At 44.0% G+C, this 18590-nt stretch overlaps 1 protein-coding gene across 5 annotated transcripts in view; it reads right to left on the bottom strand.

Annotated features, from left to right (window-relative positions):
- The window catches only part of SLC8A2 (solute carrier family 8 member A2), a 73820-nt gene that overhangs the window by 18352 nt on the left and 36878 nt on the right, over positions 1-18590 (bottom strand). For all 5 annotated transcript variants that reach the window (XM_061596527.1, XM_061596528.1, XM_061596529.1 and 2 more), the window contains exon 2: positions 9-112. In XM_061596527.1, coding sequence (XP_061452511.1) covers positions 9-112 — 104 coding nt within the window. The remainder of the gene's footprint in view (positions 1-8; positions 113-18590) is intronic.

Here is an 18590-nt window from a genome sequence, read left to right as displayed (position 1 = left end):
TCACTCACCTGATATGCCCCGTTTCAACCACCGTGGCTGCCCCAGCTCTATGAAGAAGCTGTCCTTTTTTTCATATTCTTCAACATCCACAATTTTCACATAAAGGGATTTCCTGCACAGGAGAAGAAATTGGGGAGAGAAGAGAGAGGGAGGGCATTAAAAGCCTTCCTCAGAAAGAGATTAAAGGACAGAAAGAGAACGTACTGCCTATCAAAATATTCTCACAACATATAAGGCCACAAGAAGAGCCCTGCAGCTGCTGGAAGAGCCCAAAAGATTATCTAGTCCAGCACCCTCTTCTCACAGTGGCCAGCCAGATGCCCCAACGGGAAACCCACAAGCAGGTTACATGCGAGCAATGACACTTGGAGAGCCCTGGCTCCTGGCATTCAAAGGCATATTGCCTCCAGCAATGGAGACCTTATAGCCATGGTGACTTGTAGCCACTCACAGCTTTATCCCCCATGAAGTTGTCTAACCCTCTTTTAAAGTCATCCAGGCTGGTGGCCGTCCCTACATCTCAGGGGAGCCAAATTCCGCAGGTTAACAATGCACTGATGAAGCTCTTCCTTTTCTCTGTCCTGAATCTCCCGACAATGATCATCATCGGATGACCCCACTGGATCCCAGTACCGGGGGAAAGGGAGAGAAATGTCTCTCTATCCACTTTCTCCATATCTCATTTTATAAAGCTCCATCATGTCCCCTCCCCCCTTACACATTTTCCCCCTGAACTAAAAAGCCCTAATTGCTGCAATCTTTCCTCGCGGGGGAGTTGTCCCAGTCCCTTGATCATTTCGGTTGACCTTTTCTGCCCCGTTTTCAGCTCTACCATCTCCTTTTGAAAGGCGGCAACCGAAACAGCCCACAGCCTTCCATACTCCGCAGTGCTGTAGATTTGCAGAAAGGCAGCTCAATATCAGCAGCTTTATTTTCAGTACCTTTCCTAATGATCTCTAACATGGCATTTGCCTTTTTCACAGAGACGTCATGAGCCCTGCGAGGAAGCTTTGGCAGGACTGGCTGGAGGAGGAGATCTGGGATCCAGGGGAGGGACTCAGTGGTCTGGGAGTGATAGACAAGGATGACGGGGAGGGGTCCAGTGGGTTGTGCATAGGGCCAGGATCTCTTCTCAATCGCCCCAGAGTGCAGGACATGGAATAATGAGCTCAACTTAGAGGAAAGGGTTCCCTACCCTTGGTCTAGTGAAGGAGATCCATACTGTTTTGGGCTAGAGGGATTGAGCTGCACATGAATACATGGCTGGCTTTGCCGCTATCATTGGTGCTGAAAGAAGATCTCTTACTACGCCTTCGAAACTTTTTGAAGGACGTGTTTTATTCTTAGATATTCCCCCACCATTTTCATTTTAGGCACTTGTTGCCATGCAACAGGGAGCTGCAGTCAATCCTGGCTCCCTTACAAACATACATGCATGATACATGTGTTTGCAAACACTTTGTTACCATCATCGTTGTTAATTACGTTTGTACTCCTCCAAAGAATCTCAATTTATTGTGGAAGGCTGGACTCGCACCCCCTATCAGTATAAAGGAAATTAATAACCAATATGCTCTGAGAGGCCTAACAGGCCAAGGGCCGAGCTTAAAAGCTACATAAAAGCTGTGTCTGTGTTAGAATTGCTTTTAATGCCTTTAAATATCTTTAACCTTTTTAAAAAGATGTTTTTAAAGGGTTTTTTTTAATGTTTTTAATGTTGTTTTGTTTTAATGTATTTTAAGGTCTTTTTATGATGTTTTAAAGGGTTATTAGTGTTTCTGTTTGCCGCCCTGGGCTTCTGCTGGAAGGAAGGAAGGGGTATAAATAAAAAAGAAACAAACAAACAAACAAATAAATAAATAAAATATTAAGGTACATTTTGTTTAGCTATGATGGAAATGGGGAAATACTGTGCTGTGCCAGCTAACTCCTAAGAAAAGGGGAAACTGTGGTTAGAGAAGAATTTAATTAAAACTGGGCACTGTTGCGGGACACACCAGTACCAGCCAGAATTCTAGGAAGGGATGCGGGTCAACTTGAAGGTATACATCACATGTATGAATAACCCCACCCCAATAGGTACATTGCTTACCATATATAGAAAGCGCTGTTTGCTGCTTGCAGAGACTATATAACCCCATGTATCCATGGCAGGGGAGAGAGACTTGCTGACTGTCATTAGGCACTCTCTCCTGATGGCCACCAGTATTCTGTTCTTGCTTATCAATAAACGTCTGTCCATTTGGCAGTCAGTCTACAATTGGATCTGAAAGTTTATTTTATTTTCCTACAGCGGCACCATATATGGGGCATTCCCACTGATTCTTCACAATGACCCTGTGAAGAAGGTCTGGCAACTTTTTTTTTTAAAGGGTCAGATTCCTTCAGGAGAAATTTGTGGGGGGGGTATGCTGGGCAGAGCCAATCATGGGCAGAGCCATAGACAAACATGTCCTGGATTAAGTAAGCAATACTGCTTTAGTTTTCACTATAGCTATCTCAGATTAGAATTGTCAGTCCTATGTAAGTCTACACAGGAGTAACCTCCCTAAATTTAATGAGAGTGCTCTCAGATAAGTACACAGAATATTTTTGATTTTAAAAAGTACAACAAACCAGTAGAGTTACTGTTCCAGCAACCAAGTAAAATTGATTCATTTCTGACTTTAGTGTGCCACACAGAGAGGCATACATGGCAGAAGCCTAGTACCAATGTGCTCTCAGACAGCTGAAGGAAAACCTTATTTCTCCCCAAACCCATACAACCAGGAACAAAGAGTTTTTATTCCAGATTATTCCCTTTTCTCCCAGGCTTCGCCACCAACACATCATGTTCATTCCGCATTTGCAAGGAGTCAATCTTTTAGTGTGGCAGCACCTGTGCTTTGGATCTCCCTACTTTTGACAGTAGACAGATGTCCTCACTATATTGTTCTAGAGACCTGCTGAAAACTTTTCTTTTTCTTTTATTTCAGCAAGCCTACCCAGACGTACAATCTAATTACCTACATTAATTGTAAATGTTTTACTGATTTTATCTGTGTTTGAACAATAATTATTAATGTATATTTGCTTTTTTATTGTTTGGGGGATTTTAGCTGTGCTTTATCTACAAATTTAGATGCCACTTAGAGAGCCCTTTGATTAAGTGGGTTGTCATTTAAACAAACAAGCAGCTCTATTTCCACCCATCACTAACATACAGCCCCTGATGGATTACCCCCGAGAGACTGCAGTCCTCCAAAGGGAAAAAAATCGCTCAGCCCTGGTATAAAGGGAAACCGAACGACACAGAAGGTATCAGATTTGACCAAGCAGGGGTAGGCAAGGTTTATCAGCCCGAGAGCAACATTCCCTTCTGGCCATCCTTCCAGGGCTATATGCCAGGGGTGGGGTGGGCCAGAAACAAACGCCGATGGAGCAATAGGGTCATACATTTTAGCTTTGCACAGCACGCAAGTGTCTATATACCCTCACATGATCCTCTTTATCCTCCCTTCAGGCAAGAGTTCCAAGGCACATGCCAGCCAGGGGAGGGGGGAAAACACTTAATGACTGTGCAAAACAGGATGGGTTAGGGACATGGCCTAGGGAGAGGGCACTGCTCAGTGCTGGCTGGTGACTCCATGTCAGTGGGGCAGTGGAATCCACTCCGGGTTCTAACCTGAATTTTTAAAGAAAGTTTGCAAGTTTGAATTCCACTGCCCCACTGACATGGAGCCACCAGCAGCCACTAGCATTTCTGGGGAAGAGTTCCAAGGGCCAAATAGAGAGGTTTGGAGGGCTATATTTGGGCACCAGGCCTGAAGTTCTCCACCCTGCTCTAGAAAGCCATGGTGGGTGGGCCAATTTCTCTAGAAGAGCTAGGTGCCACAGATGAGTGCGTGCCCAGTCTCAGAGCTGACATGGATCAAACACCTTCCAGCCAGGGATGGAAGAGAAATTTGATTTGAGATGCATTTAAAGCCAAATCTATCACATTTGCACTTTCCAAAACAATATGAGAACCGAAACACAGCCATCCTTGAACATTTGCACATGTCTGAATTTTGTCATGCAGTATTCCAGCCAAAGAATGTTTATAAAAAAAGCTTATATTAGGGGGAAGTGTGCATAACAAAAAATATATTAGTGAAAATAACATATAAAATGCATTGTACTGGGAGAAATTGCTTGCAAAAACATGCATATTGGTCAAAACTGCATATAAAAAGTGTGTATTAGGAGAAATTTGCACTATAATGCTGAAGAAAAAGACATATATTGCAGATTGCTGCAGCAATGTGAAGAACTGAATTTAAGTTGGGAAAAATGATAATCTGAGAGAAGTGAAATTGACATATCCTTCCATCCATGCTACCAGTGCCCCACAATCTCCATACACATAGCCACTGAGAGAGTTCTCTGTGGAGAAGCCCATACACCCACCCCCTGCCCCAAACTGACAGGAGGGCAAGCTTGCATTTAGGAGTAATGGTCCAGTGAGATAATTTGAGAGATTTCCTGGAAAATTTGCAACCATAAGCTTTGCCACAACATCACGGCTCTGCCACATGTGCAGGGAAGTCTCTGCATCCTGCCAAGACAACCATGCAAGTTTAGCTGAGATAATGTATGTAAAACATTTGGAAGTATGGTATGAAAAAATATGCTAATAATTTATCTGTCTTCCTGTTTCCTATTTTGTTTTACTTGCAGACAAGTCCCTGTGAACATTTAGCCTTTGCCCTCTGCTAAAAAATACCTCTTTCTGACACATTTTCTTATCCCCATCTACAAAGTCTGTCATCATGGGTAATTATTCATTTCATTCCACCCACTGTTTACATCACCCTCAGCTGTATTTTTGAAGGGGATACTCTCTCTCTCTCTCTCTTGTTTACACACCCCTTGCAAAATGTTAATTGAAGATTCAGAATTCTGATTTAAATTCATCGAAAGGTGAGAAAAGTTTCTTTAAATAGGGTATTTATCGAACACATAATTTCTTTAAAACTTTGTCACACTGCACCTCTCAAAGTCTCAATTGCACAGTTGAGTGTGTCTTTGAGCATGTGCAGAATGCAACTTCTATACTCTTGGGTAGCCACAGCTAGATCTCTCTCACACACAAATACATACAAAAAGGCAGAGTACTTCCAGGCCAGCGGGCATGCTTTCTAGACAAGTAATTTTAAGATCAGCTATTTTAATTAGGGTTGCTACTTACACACTGGCAAAAAAAAAAAGGACACCAATTTGCATAAAATGTGCATATGCTTATTTATATGTATACATGCAAATTTATTTATTATTTATTTATTTAAAAAATTTCTACCCCGCTCTCTTTCCAAAGGATTCAGAGCAGCATTTACAAAATAGTCATAAAATAATTAATATTAAACAACAAAGTAAAACAGTATCTCACAATTTAAAAGCAGAACAAAATAAAAAGGTTTTCAGCTGCCGACGAAAAATTAAAAGGGAAGAAGAAAGGCGTATTTCTTGAGGTAAATTATTCCATAAAGTAGGGGCAATCACAGAAAACGTCTTATTTCTAACATTGGACAGATGAATTCGGGGAAAAAGGAGGAATGGTGAGGGTCGAGTCTAGGGCCGATCTCAAGAGCCGAGGGGGTTCATAAGAAGAGATCTGGTTAGCTAAATAAGAGGGGCCCAAACCATGTAGCGCTTTAAAAGTTAAAGTTAATATTTTAAATTGTATCCGGTAAGAAACAGGCAGCCAATGAAGTTGTTGAAGGAGCGGTGTAGTGTGGGCTTGCCAGTTAGCTCCTGTTATCATTAAAACTGATGCTCTTTGCACCATTCTAAGTTGTTGCAGTATTCTTTGGGGGAGCCCAATATAAAGAGAATTGCAATAATCTAGACGAGAAGTGATCAATGCATGGGTCACTTTAGCTAGATCAGCAGTCTCCAGAAATGGGCAAAGTTGACGAACTAATTTTAATTGGGTAAAGGCACTTCTGGAGACTGCAGAGACCTGTGCCTCCAAAGTCAAGGCTGAGTCCAGGAGGACGCCCAAGCTCCGGACTTGTGACTTTAGTGGCAAAGTAATTCCATCCAGTATTGGGTGATTTTCAATTGCTAAATCCAGATTACGACTGACTAAAAGTACTTCAGTTTTAGTTGGATTTAATTTCAATTTATTAAGACGCATCCAAGACATCACTGCGGATAAACATAGATTTAAAGGTTGGATAGCCTCTTTGGCATTGGGGGGAAAAGAAAAATAAAGTTGGGTATCGTCCGCATATTGATGAAAGCGAACTCCAAACTTACGTATAATCTCTCCGAGCGGTTTCATGTATATATTGAATAAAAGAGGTGATAGTACTGAACCCTGAGGGACTCCATATTGCAAAGGCAAGGAGTCGGAATAAAAGTTTCTGAGGCGAACTCTCTGAGATCTGCCTTCCAGGAAGGAGCGCAGCCATTGCAACGCAGTGCCTCGTATTCCCATCCCTGAGAGGCGGTCAAGGAGAATAGTATGGTCAATAGTGTCAAAGGCCGCCGATAAATCGAGAAGAATCAGTAGAGAAACATTCCCTTTATCTAATGCTATTCTGAGGTCATCGACTAATGCAACTAGGGCCGTTTCAGTCCCATATCCCGGTCTAAAACTGGATTGTAGAGGGTCAAAAAGGTTGTTATCATTTACGAAACATTGAAGTTGATTAAAAATAGCTCGTTCAATGATTTTGCTTAAGAACGGTAAGTTGGAGGCTGGACGGAAATTATCAAAATTGGAAGGGTTTAAAGAAGATTTTTTTAAAAGAGGAACAATCGTGGCTTCTTTTAGACAGTTGGGGAGAGAACCTTCTTTTATGGAGACATTAATTATCAGACAGATCCAATTGGCCAGGTCCTTCCTAGATTGTTTTATAAGCCAGGAAGGGCAAGGGTCAAGAGGGCAGGACGTAGGTCTCATCCCACTCAGTAGTTTGTCAATATCGTCTGGAGAAGTAAATTGAAAAGAATCCAATATAATGGGGTCAGTGGTATCAGGAGGAACAGTCTGCAGATCTGCAACAGGATTAGTGTCCAATGAGGAACGAATCTGTGCGACCTTATCATGGAAAAAGGTAGCAAACTCTTGACATCGAATCTGGGAATGATCAACAGTGTTCTCGCGGCGCTTCGGGTTTAAAAGAGAGTTAACAATCCGATAAAGTTCTTTAGGTTGATTGTCAGCGGAAGTAATAGCAGCAGAATAAAAAGTTCTTTGAGCTGATCGTCTCACTGCTATATAAGTCTTTAAGTAATTTTTCGCACAAATCTGGTCAGTTAAAGCCCGGGATTTTCGCCATCGGCGTTCCAATCCTCTAAAAGTGCGTTTCATTGTTAACAATTCTTTAGTGAACCAGGGAGATGATTTAGCTCGAGAGCACGTAAAAGGGCAAAGGGGAGCGATAGCATCAATTGTTTGGGTCATTGAATCATTCCAAGAGTTAACTAAGGTTTCAATTGAGTCCTCACTTTTCGGGGCAGGAAACTCTTTAAGTTTAGCTACAAAAGTAGCTGGTTCTAAGAGCCTTTTTGGGCGAATCAGTTTGGTGATTTTCTCGTTAACAGATAGAGAACAGGAGATTACTAGATTAAATTTAAGCAAATAGTGATCGGTCCAGAATAAAGGGGTAGTTGAAATGTTATTAATTCCCAAACTTTTAGTATTATCAGCATAAAAAATAAGATCTAAGGTGTGACCTGCCACATGAGTAGGCGTTGAAATCCATTGGTGTAGGCCCAGAGTAGTCATGCTCGTTAAAAAATTCTGAGCTGCTCCAGAAGAAGGCGATTCAGCATGAATATTGAAGTCACCTAGTACTAAAAGTCGAGGTGACTCCAGTATCATTTCTGAAATCAGATTGGATAACTCAGGTAAGGAAATTGAAATAGAATGGGGGGCACAATAAATTAAAAGAATGGTTACATTTTTCTTAGGTCCCACTTTTAAACAGATGGATTCAAAACCTATGGATTGCTGGAGGGGGTGTCTAAATAAAGGAATATTTTCTCGATATACTATAGCCACTCCTCCTCCTCGGTTATTAAGCCTGGCTTGATGGAGTGAAGCAAATCCGGGGGGGCTAAGGTTGGTAAGATTTGTCCCCCCATGTTCGTCTAGCCACATCTCAGTAATGCAAGCAAGGTCAACTTTTTCGTCTAATATGAGATCCTGGATAATAGCTGACTTGTTATTAACTGATCTAGCATTCAAGAGTAAAATCAAAAAGTCAGAAGAAATATTATTTAAATAGATTTGGTTATTCTGTACAGGAAAACAAGTAGGAGTAAGCAGGTATCGGTTTGCCATAGATTTCTTTGGATAAAGGGAAAAACGATTTTTGTAGTGTCTTGCCCTGCTTACAATAACTGGGATTGGACAATTTAAAGTAATTCCGAGTAAATTATCATTTGGAGAAACTGCATTCAGGAGTAGAGTGGGGGGTGTTAACTCAGATTTAGATAAAGGTCAGATAGAAAAATCACCCTTAGACTGTTCATGGAAGGAAGCAGAGGAAGACCAAAGATTATTACTAGGGTTTCGAACAATCTCTGTATTTGGTGGATAAGAAGATTTCGCATTCAGTAAGGTCTTGAGAAGGGTATGTAAGTCCCCGATAATATCTTGTTGAGTGTCTTTAGAGAAATTAGGGAAATTAGTCACTAATTCATGAACCTTACCCCCAGAACATGGAGATAACAAGGTTTGTAATTCTTCTGAATTGGAAATTTTTAATGATGATTGAGTTGTTATCAATGCAGTAACAGACGATTGTGACAAATCAAAATTAGTAAGTGCAGTATTAGGGGGACTAGATAAATCTTTTGACATTTTTAAATCCGCTAATTGAGGGGAAGATAGAGGTAGAGAAAGATGCTCTTGGGTAGACCCACTTGAGGTTGGCCTTAAAGCATCGTCTCTAAGGCAGGGAAGAGAACATTTGGGGACTAGGGGGAGTGGGTTTGTCATATGACGAAAGTATCTATGTATCGAGACACTTTTTTCAATTAAAAAAGCCCTCTTAGATAGCAAAAGATTCACTAATTCACAGGATTTGAATGTTATCAACAGTGACAGAATTAAAGAAGTTTTAGACAAAATTTCAAGATTAATTATGTCCCATGGTTTAATAAGATTTAGAAATAATTACTATAATTGCAATAGAAATGGAACACATCTCACTGTAGTGGGGAAAACTATGACCTGTTTTGCTTGCTCCGTTTACTGTCCAGGTGCTGCTAACTGTGGACGGGCAATTTCTAACGCCCCCCCCGTAGGTCTCCCTCCTTAGGGTTCTTAATCTTTAAACTGGACTTGGACCAGAAAGCCCTTCAGAAGACTGTCTTCTGTAAAGCAGGACACTTGGCCACCCTAATTTTAATTTATTTTTCAGGTTGACAAAGCAATGTAGATTTATACAGCAACGGATCACCTCTGTGCTACTTCCAACCCACCAAGCTGAACACATCCCATTCTGCCGCACATTAGTGGCTTATGAAAGACTGTAAAAACAAGGGTGTCAAGGACCTGGTAGGCCACAGCCTAGGGAAGGGGTTGCAAACCTTAGGCCCAGGAACCCTCAGAGTCTCCCCAGGACAGGCCTCCTCCCTGGGCAATCTCCTTCGTTGGTCCTGCTCTGTCCTTGAACTGCGATAATACTTCTCGCTTGCCTGGACGAAGAGGTGTGCAGCTATATGAAGGGGAAGAGTCACAGTTGCCACCCCACCCACATTCTTGCCTCTGGCCCCACCCACTACCAACATGTGGCCCCCAGAAGGTTGCACATGAAGGAATATGGACTGTGGGCTGAAAAAGATTCCCCACCCCAGGTGCAGAGCTTGGTGGGTCAAGCGTCGACTTAAGCAAAGGCTGAGGCCACTCTCCATTTCCTCCATCCCTTCACACGCCGACCCACCAAAATCTGGTCATGTTTGGGCAACATGTTTCCCCTTCTTCTGCCTGAGCTCTTGCTGTGCCTCTTTTCAACAGCTACAAGACAGGCCAAAATTAGAGCTGGGCTCACATTTCTCCAAAGACATTTTTCTGACTGTCGAGGTTGTTGAGATTTTAATTTTCCTCAGAAAACGCCCCCAAAGAAAAAGAAGGCCACTGTACAGAATTTTCTCTCAATGTTTCCCACAAGATTTCTGTGGCAGCCAGTCACCATCCCCGCTCTCTCTCTCACACACACACGCACACTGCCCAGAGCAATGCTGAGTCCAGGGCAGGATGCAAAATGGTGGCCGGGTTGCCCAAAACAGCTGCTGCTACTTGCTGAGGCAGCAAATATACCAAAAAGGAAATACCTTAGGAAAAGAGGAGAAGCTATACTCCTGCTACTGCCCAGGGCCGGCCCTGTTGTTACCTAGAATGAGGCAAGTGCCTCAGGCAGCATATCCTCAGCAGCAGCCCCAAGCTGTTTCTCCTATCCTGAGGGAGGAATGTGGCCCTCCAGACCTCTCCATCTGGCCCTCGGGATTCTCCCCAGGCTGTATTCCCTCAATACACACCCCTTCATGAGCCCTGCTTCACACCTGGAAATTGCCTGGCTGGAAGTTGTCTCTTCTCCTTCCCCCACCTCCCTTTTTTCTTTCTTCTCACACTTTTCTTCTTCCCTCCCTTTTCTCTTCCTCCCTCCCTCCCTCCCCCCCTCCCTCCCTCCCTCCTTACAAGTCTGCACCGCCCTCTTTTATCTCATGTCAGTGAAATGCCTGCATTTTTAATAACTCTGCTTCCAGCGGCGTCTAGTGGCTCCATGCCAGTGTGGCAGTGGGATCCACTCTGGGTTTAAGTCTAAACTTTCAAGGAGCTGTCCAAGGTGCTCAGACACCACCTTGAAACCTTGGACAGACCCTTGAAAATTCAGAATAAAACCCGGAGTGGATTTCACTGCCCCACTGACATGGAGCCACCAGGCACCACTGCCTGCTTTCCAATTCCACTCCAGACAGCCATCAGGAGGCCAGATGTGTATTTTGTCCCCCACCCCCACAAAAACCCCTGATCAACTCAGAGGTGGTGGTGGTGGGCAGGCTTCAAAATAAAGTAGATGCCCTCTAGCAGATCAGGGCTTCACACCAAATGGAGCAAATGTTATCGGACACAGAGCTGGGAGGAGACTGCATTCAAAATCCAGCCCAGGGATGTTGCATTCAAGAGCAGAGCAGGTGTTCATTTGTACAACTTGGAAACAGTCCTCCTTTTCCTTACGGCAAGTGAAACTGGGAAATTAAATAAAATCATTCCTTGATTTAAAATGGGAGCTGATGTACGCACATGGCTGGGGGCTGATTTCCCCCCTCTGGGCCCACCCAAGTTGCTAGCCCTTAATCTTGTGCAAGGAGATAGAAAGAAGCTTCTGCAAGAGGATGTATCTGCACACTTGTGTTTTCCGTGAGCGCCCACATTAACTTCCACAGTAAGGCATTTCACTTCCATGCTGTCTGCACTGGCAGGTCACCAGGCATTAAATTGCTCTTCTTTATCTCTGTCTTATCACTAAAGGGAGAAACCCCACAAAAAAGGGGGAAATAGCAACCCTACTTAGCCGTCACAGTGAGACTGTAGATATAGAGGAAGCCACCTGAGAGCAGGTCACACTATTTGTCCCTTTAGGCCATTATTGTCCATTCTGCCAGGGAACAGCTCTCCAGAATCACCGGCACAGAGAGTTCTTATCCATTGCTTGCAACCTGAGTCTTTTCTTTTACCTGGAGATGCCAGGGATTGAGCCTGAGACTTTCTGCCTGCAAAGCGGGTGCTCTACCCATTGAGCCATGGTCCTCCCCAAAACTTGTAGCACAAGGGCTGTAGTTCAGTGGCAGAGCATCTGTTTTGGGAATGACCTCCATCTGAAACATTGCACGTTTGGGACACTTATCTCCAATAGATGGGCAATGTGACGGCATCCCCCAAACTGCAGAACCAACTGAGGAGGCAGGAGGAGGAAGGAAAGGTGTTTTGAACAGGCTGTAGCTCTGCAATAGAGCACCTGCCTTGCTTGCAGAAGGTCCCATGTTCAACCCTTGGCATCTCCAGGTAGGTCTGGGGCAAGACTCCTGTTTGGAACCCTGAAGAATCACTGCCAATCAGTGTAGACAATACTGAGAGAGATGGCCCAATGGTCTGACTTGGTATAAGGCAGATTCCAGTGTTCCTATGTGACTTGCTCAGCCACAAAAGTGAAAACCTCTGTCTATGGTTTGTGGCATTCAGGAACCCCCATAGGTCCCAGCTGCTGGTCAAATTTCAACCAGCTTGACTCCCCACCTCCACCTCCAATCTGGCTGGGAGTGCTTTGAAGGCTTTTTGTAGCTTTTCTCTCAACATCCATGTTGAGTCATTTCAGTTGTTGAAAACTGGCATTCATGCAAATTAATCCACTCCGGGGTTGGGTGGGGACTGGAACACAAGAATTGGCTTTATACCAAGTCAGGCCCTTGGTGCATCTAACTGAGCACTGTCCACATCAGCCTTCCTCAACTTGGTGGCCTCCAGATGTTTTGAACGACAACCCCTGTCAGCTGCACGACAGCTCCCGAAACCTCTGGAGGCCATCAGGTCAGGGAAGCTCGGCCTAAATTTTCCCAACCCTATCTGGAGATACCAGGGATTGACCTTCAACATGCAAAGCAGATGCTGTAACCACTGAGCCATGGTGCCCTCCCCCCACAAACAAGCAACCGTCTCCCTTGGTACCTGTCAGGGAGATGAGGCATGCCAGCTCTGGCTTGAATGCCCTCTCCCTGCCCTAATGTTGCCCAACAAGACGAAATGATGAAAGGAATTAATCCGGGAGGGAGGTGGAGGAGGAGAGAGGAAATCACCCTGGCGCTCTAACGAGTGGGATGCTTCAATGCTGCCTCCTCCATCCCTCCCATCAGCAGCATCGGGGAAGGGTTTCCATGGCAACCAAGATTCTTCTTGTTGACATGAGGCTCCGAGATATCAATTACTGACAAATTACCTCAGTTCCACCACCACCACCACAAAAGCAGAGGCCACAGGAGTGGACGGAGGGGAGGCAGAGGAGAGAAAACTCAAAAGTTATCCGAGGGTTTTGTGTTATTTATGATTTGTTTGTTGCTTGCTTGCTTGTTTGACCTCAACCTGGTGCCCTCCTAATCGCAGCATTTCTCAAACTTTTCCAGCCCATTTTGAGTGAAATACACAACCACCCTGCAAGGTAGGCTGTTTGCCCAAGAATGCCCAGTGAGCTTCACAGCTGAGTGGAAATTTGAGCTGGGATGTCCATGGTGAAGTTCAACACTCGATCCAGTATACCCCTCCCATCAGAGGCTCTATTCTCCACCATTCAATTCTTCTTTGCTGCAATCCTAACGCCACTTGCCTAGGAGTAAGCCCCACTGAACTCAGTGGACTTACATCTGAGCAGACGTGGTTAGGATTGTATGGTTAGTTCTTACCTAAACAGCAAAGAGTTTTGCAGCACCTTAAAGACTTAACAAATTTATTTTGGCATAAGTTTCTGTGGACCACCGTCCACTTCACCAGACACACAGATTTTTTCATATCGTCACTGCTCCCTTCCACAGACCTCCTTGCTTTCCTTGCTTTCCATGCTATTTTGTCTCTCCAGCCTGAGAAAAGTGACCCAATTTTTTTTGTTAACTTCAGGGTAGCTGAGATGTCAAAGTGTATTTTATTATTTATTTACTAAATTTATATCCCACCCTTCCTCCCAGAAGGAACCCAGGCAGCAAACAAAAACACTAAAACCACTTTAAAATGTCTTAAAAACAAAAGACTTTAAAACATATTAAAACAAAACATCTTTAAAAAGATATTAAAACAAAACATCTTTAAAAAATCTTTTTAAAAAAGGAACTTTAAAAACATCTTAAAAAGCATTCCAGCAGACTCAGATTGGGACAGCTGTGCTGGTTGGGGCTGATGGGAGTTGTAGTCCAAAATATCTGGAGGGCACCAGGTTGGCAAAGGCTGCTGTACAGGCTACTCTATTTATTTTCTCTTCTGTCCCTGCCTCCCAGGCTCCAAAGACAAGCAGACAAGGCAAGGGAGTTAAAGCAAGACTCAGATGGCCTGGATTTAGTCGTTCTGGGTCATGAGTTGCCTGCCCTTAACTATGGCAAAGAATCTTCTCTCTCTCTCTCTCTCTCTCTCTCCCTCCCTCCCTCCCTCCCTCCCTCTCTCTAGCTCACCCACTCCTTTCTTTGACACACTTGCTTTGCTTGGATTTCTCCTCCTCTCCCTCCTTCTACTTGCCCAGACCCCAGAAGCTTTTGCTGCTCCAAACAATCTCCACCAATCTGATTTTTTTATCCCTTTCTGCTCCACTTTGCTCAGTCTGGGATCCACCATCATTTCCACTTCCTCTCCCTTCCCAGCCCAGCGTGCGCCAGACAGGCTGAATGCGTGGGAGTGTGATTATACCACCAGTCAGAGAAGATGCCTTTTCTGCACCAGAGTGGGCAAAATTCTCTTAGTAGCTCTGTGAGCACATGTGAGCACACACAAGCCTTTGGGAGTGTGCAAGCAGAGAGCGGCAAGGGGGGACACCCACACCTGATTCAAGCCAATGTTAAATCAAGTTTAACAGATGCTTCTTTTTAAACAACAGCAACAGGAGCATGCTCCAAATGAGCACTTGATGTTAGAAGTGGAATGGAGGATGTGAAAAATCCACTTTCTATTCTATTGGACAGATTCAGAACATACGATGGGCCCAGATAAGCAACATATTTTCTACAGACAGATGGTCCCAGAAAATTCCCAGGCAGGATATGAAACCAAGAGCACTCTTCTGTTTTCTGTCTCTGGCACCTGATATTCACACATAGACTGCCTCTGAAGCTGGAGGTTCCATTGAAATATAATGGCTCCTCACCATGGGTGGACCTAAACCCCATGAATTTGTCTCATCCCCTTGTAAAGCCATCTAAAGTTTTCCACGTATATCTTGGATTTGTCCATGGAGCAGGATGAAAAGCTATGATGATGAAATGTAGGCAAAATCAGAAGGATAAAGGGAGACTGGGGAAGGGATGTAGCTCCATGGTGGAGCATCTGCCTTGCATGTAAAAGGTCCCAGATCCAATCCCTGGCATCTCCAGGTGGGGCTGGGGAAGACCCCTGCCTGAAAGCCTAAAGAGCTGCTACCGGTCAGGGTAGACAAGAATGAGTTAGATTAACCAAGCGTCTAACTAAGTATAATGCAGCTTTTCATGTACCCTTTATTTCAGTTCCTTTGGACATTTCGAAGCCACAGGACTATAGGCTCCACAAAAGGGCTTGCATTAATAACAAATATACAATTCTGTTAAAAGTGAACATTAAAGCATACAATTTTAATTCACAACGAAAGAGCCTGAAGAGTAGAGCTGGGGACATGCTTGCACCACATAAAGCAGTTAAACAAAAAAGGGGTTGTTACCACGGCTTCCATCCAAGGGCTAAGGACTTGTGCCAGAATATGTTTATCACTTTTGCAAAACTACATCTACCCAGTGGTCTGGTTCACATGCCATACTAAGCCAAACCATGGCTTAGTGTGATCACATGAGCGTGGGGCTCCCAGAGACGAGGTTGTGAAGCTTTGCTCCTTGGGACGGAGGAGAAATGCAGCTCAGTTTGCCTTTAAAGGTGACCAATTTGGACATTGCAAAGCAATATGAGAACTGAAACACAGCCATCCTGTGACATTCGAAATTCTCCAAATTTTGCAGTGCGGTTCTCCAGCCAAGTAATGTGGTCAAAACTGTACAAACTGGGTAAAGTGTGTATTAAAATGGACACGTTAGTGAAAGCAACAATACAAGAATGGATTATATCAGGGGAAATTGCGCTGCAAAACTGTGCATATGAGACAGAATTGCATACAAACATTTTTATTAGAAACGTATACAAATATTTATATTAGGATAAATTTGCTTTAAATGGGGGCTCTTAAAAAATCACAAACTGATGTGGAAATGTGGGGAAGCCGACTTAAGGCTGGAAAAATAAGAAACTGAGAAGCCCCAGAATGGACAGATTCACTTGTCCCTATTTGCTTCTCCTTCCCACCTACTGCCCACCTGAAAAACGCGTAGGAAGAGGTGAGGTGAGTGACTTGCTGTGGCGGTCATGTGGGGCAGCAAGGCACAGCAACATCTGCCAGGGACCCACGCTGGCACCCGGTGGGGGCTCATTGGCAACACCATGCCAAGAGCCCACTGAAGTCTGGCACCAGTCCTGACACTCTACAGTCCCATCTACACCATACATTTAAAGCACTACTGCACCACTTTAAACAGTCGTGGCTTCCCCCAAAGAACCCTGGGAACTCTAGTTGTTAGGAGGCCCCCTATTCCCCTTGCAGAGCTGCAATTCCCAGAGCGGCTTAACAATCAATCCCTCTTCAATCCATCTGTTTTCTGTTGCTCCAGATGGTAGGACCCGAACCAATCAGTTCAATTTACAAGAAAAAAGGATGTGCATTAAACACTAGGAAAAGGAAGAACTTCTTAACGGGATTCACTCCCACAGGAGGTAGTGCGGGCCACACCAACCTGGATGGCTTTAAAAGAGGATTTGACAAACCCATGAAGGATAAGGCTGTCAGGGGCTACTAGCCATGATAGCTATGTTCTCCACTGTCAACGGCAACATGGTTCTGAATGCCAGTTACTGGGAATCACAAGTGGGGAGAGGGCTTCCCATTGGAACACCTGGATGGTCACTGAGAACAGGACACTGGACTAGAGGGGCCTCCTGTGGCTTGATAAAGCAGGGTTCTTCTTCTGTCCTTAAGAGTTGTTCCACAGTGGGACACTTTCTCAGAACACATTAGATTCTCCTTCATTAGAGGCTTTTAAGCAAGAGGCTAGCTGGTCACCTGCCAGGGACTTTGTACTAGGAGATTCCCTGAATTGACAGAGGGTTGGACTAGTTAACCATATAGATCCCTTCCCGCTCTATGATCCTGTAATCCCAAACCTTCATGGTGTTCATGAGGCACTGTGGCTCAGTTCATTTCTGACTAAGATGGGCCTTTAATCTTTTTTTTTTAAAAACCACACACATTTATTTCAAGGCCCTCGTTGAAGGAGCAATTATTTCCATCTTTCATGCTCTGGGCCCTCACTAACTGAGCGAAAGGAGATGAAGACGGAGCAACATGAATATTTCAGTGAGTGCTAAAATATTCATCTGTGCCCAATGAGTGTGTCGCAAGCTGCTGGGGGCTGAATGTTTAAGAACAGGCTGCTCTGGGTTATGGCTCTCTGTCATAGCCTCTCACATAGCAAAAGGGAATCCAGGTCTCCAGCAAGTCGCCTCTCTCACAGACTGTTCAGGAACGCAAGGCACAATAAACACTCGCACCACTTTCCTATCTGCCCAAAACAGCAGTGACCAGTGGCTCCATGTCAGTGGGCCAGTGGACTCTGCTCTGGGTTTTAGCACCTTGGACAGCTCCTTTAAAGTTCAGATTGAAACCCAGAGCGGATTCCACTGCCCAACTGACGTTGAGCCACCAGCCACCACTGTCACAAAGGGAAACCTAAGACCATAAGAACAGCCCCACTAAGTCGGACCCAAGGCCTATCTAGAGTAGCATTCTGTTGCCACAGTGGCCAAACGGATGCCTATATGGAAAGCCCACAAGTGGGACATGAGTGCAATAGTGGTCTCCTCTCTCTTGTTTTCCAGCAATTGATATTTAGAGGCAAAGGGCCTCTGATATTGCAGCCTAGGAACAAAGGTGAAATTCAATTCAGTTAGCATTTAAAGCTGAATTTATCTAATTCAAATTTTTCAAACACACCTGTCCTTCAAAATTCACACTGATCCGAATTTTGCAGTGCCAGTCTCCAATCAAACAATGTTTACAAAAATGCACATCTTAGGGGGAAATGAATATATGAGTGTAAATAACATTCAAAAATGCATTATATTAGGGGAAATTGCTTGCAAAACTGCAGACAAACATGTGTTTAGTAGGAGAAATCCACACTAAAATGCTGAAGAATTTTCCTGAGGATTTGTTCACAAACTGCTACAGAAATGTGGAGAACTGAATTTGAGATTGGAAAATGAGAAACTGGGAGAACCACAACTGACAGATCCTTCCATCCTTACTATTACTAATAAATTGCCATAGCCACTAATATACTTATCCTCCATGGATTTATCTAACTCTAATTCCCTTTTAAAGCCATCCACCTTGGCAGCGATCATGATATGTTGTGGTAGCAAATCCCGTAGTTTAACTATGTACTGTGTGAAGGAGCCATAAGTTTTGTCTGCTCTGAACCTTCCAACCTTCAGCTTCATTAAATGGCCCTGGGTTCTAGTATGACAGCAGGAGAAAGGCCTCTAGCATGTGTCCTCCTAGCTTACTTGCCTTTCTCCCCAAACTAAAAAGCCTCAAATGTTGTTTCCTGCCTTCATTGTGGAGTTGCTCCAACAAGCCATCATCATTTGGGTTGCCCTTTTCTGAACCTTCTCCATCTCTACAATATCCTTTTTGAAGTGTGGTACTCGGTATTCCAGAAGAATGGAGCAGAGTGGAATGAACATTATTGCAGCATGTCAAGAGAGAAGAGATTGTTTTTATATTTAT

This window comes from Rhineura floridana, chromosome 15, assembly GCF_030035675.1.
Source record: "Rhineura floridana isolate rRhiFlo1 chromosome 15, rRhiFlo1.hap2, whole genome shotgun sequence".
NCBI lineage: Eukaryota > Metazoa > Chordata > Lepidosauria > Squamata > Rhineuridae > Rhineura > Rhineura floridana.
The sequence above is the reverse complement of the archived record's forward strand: the minus strand, read 5'-3'. Positions and strand labels throughout refer to the sequence as shown.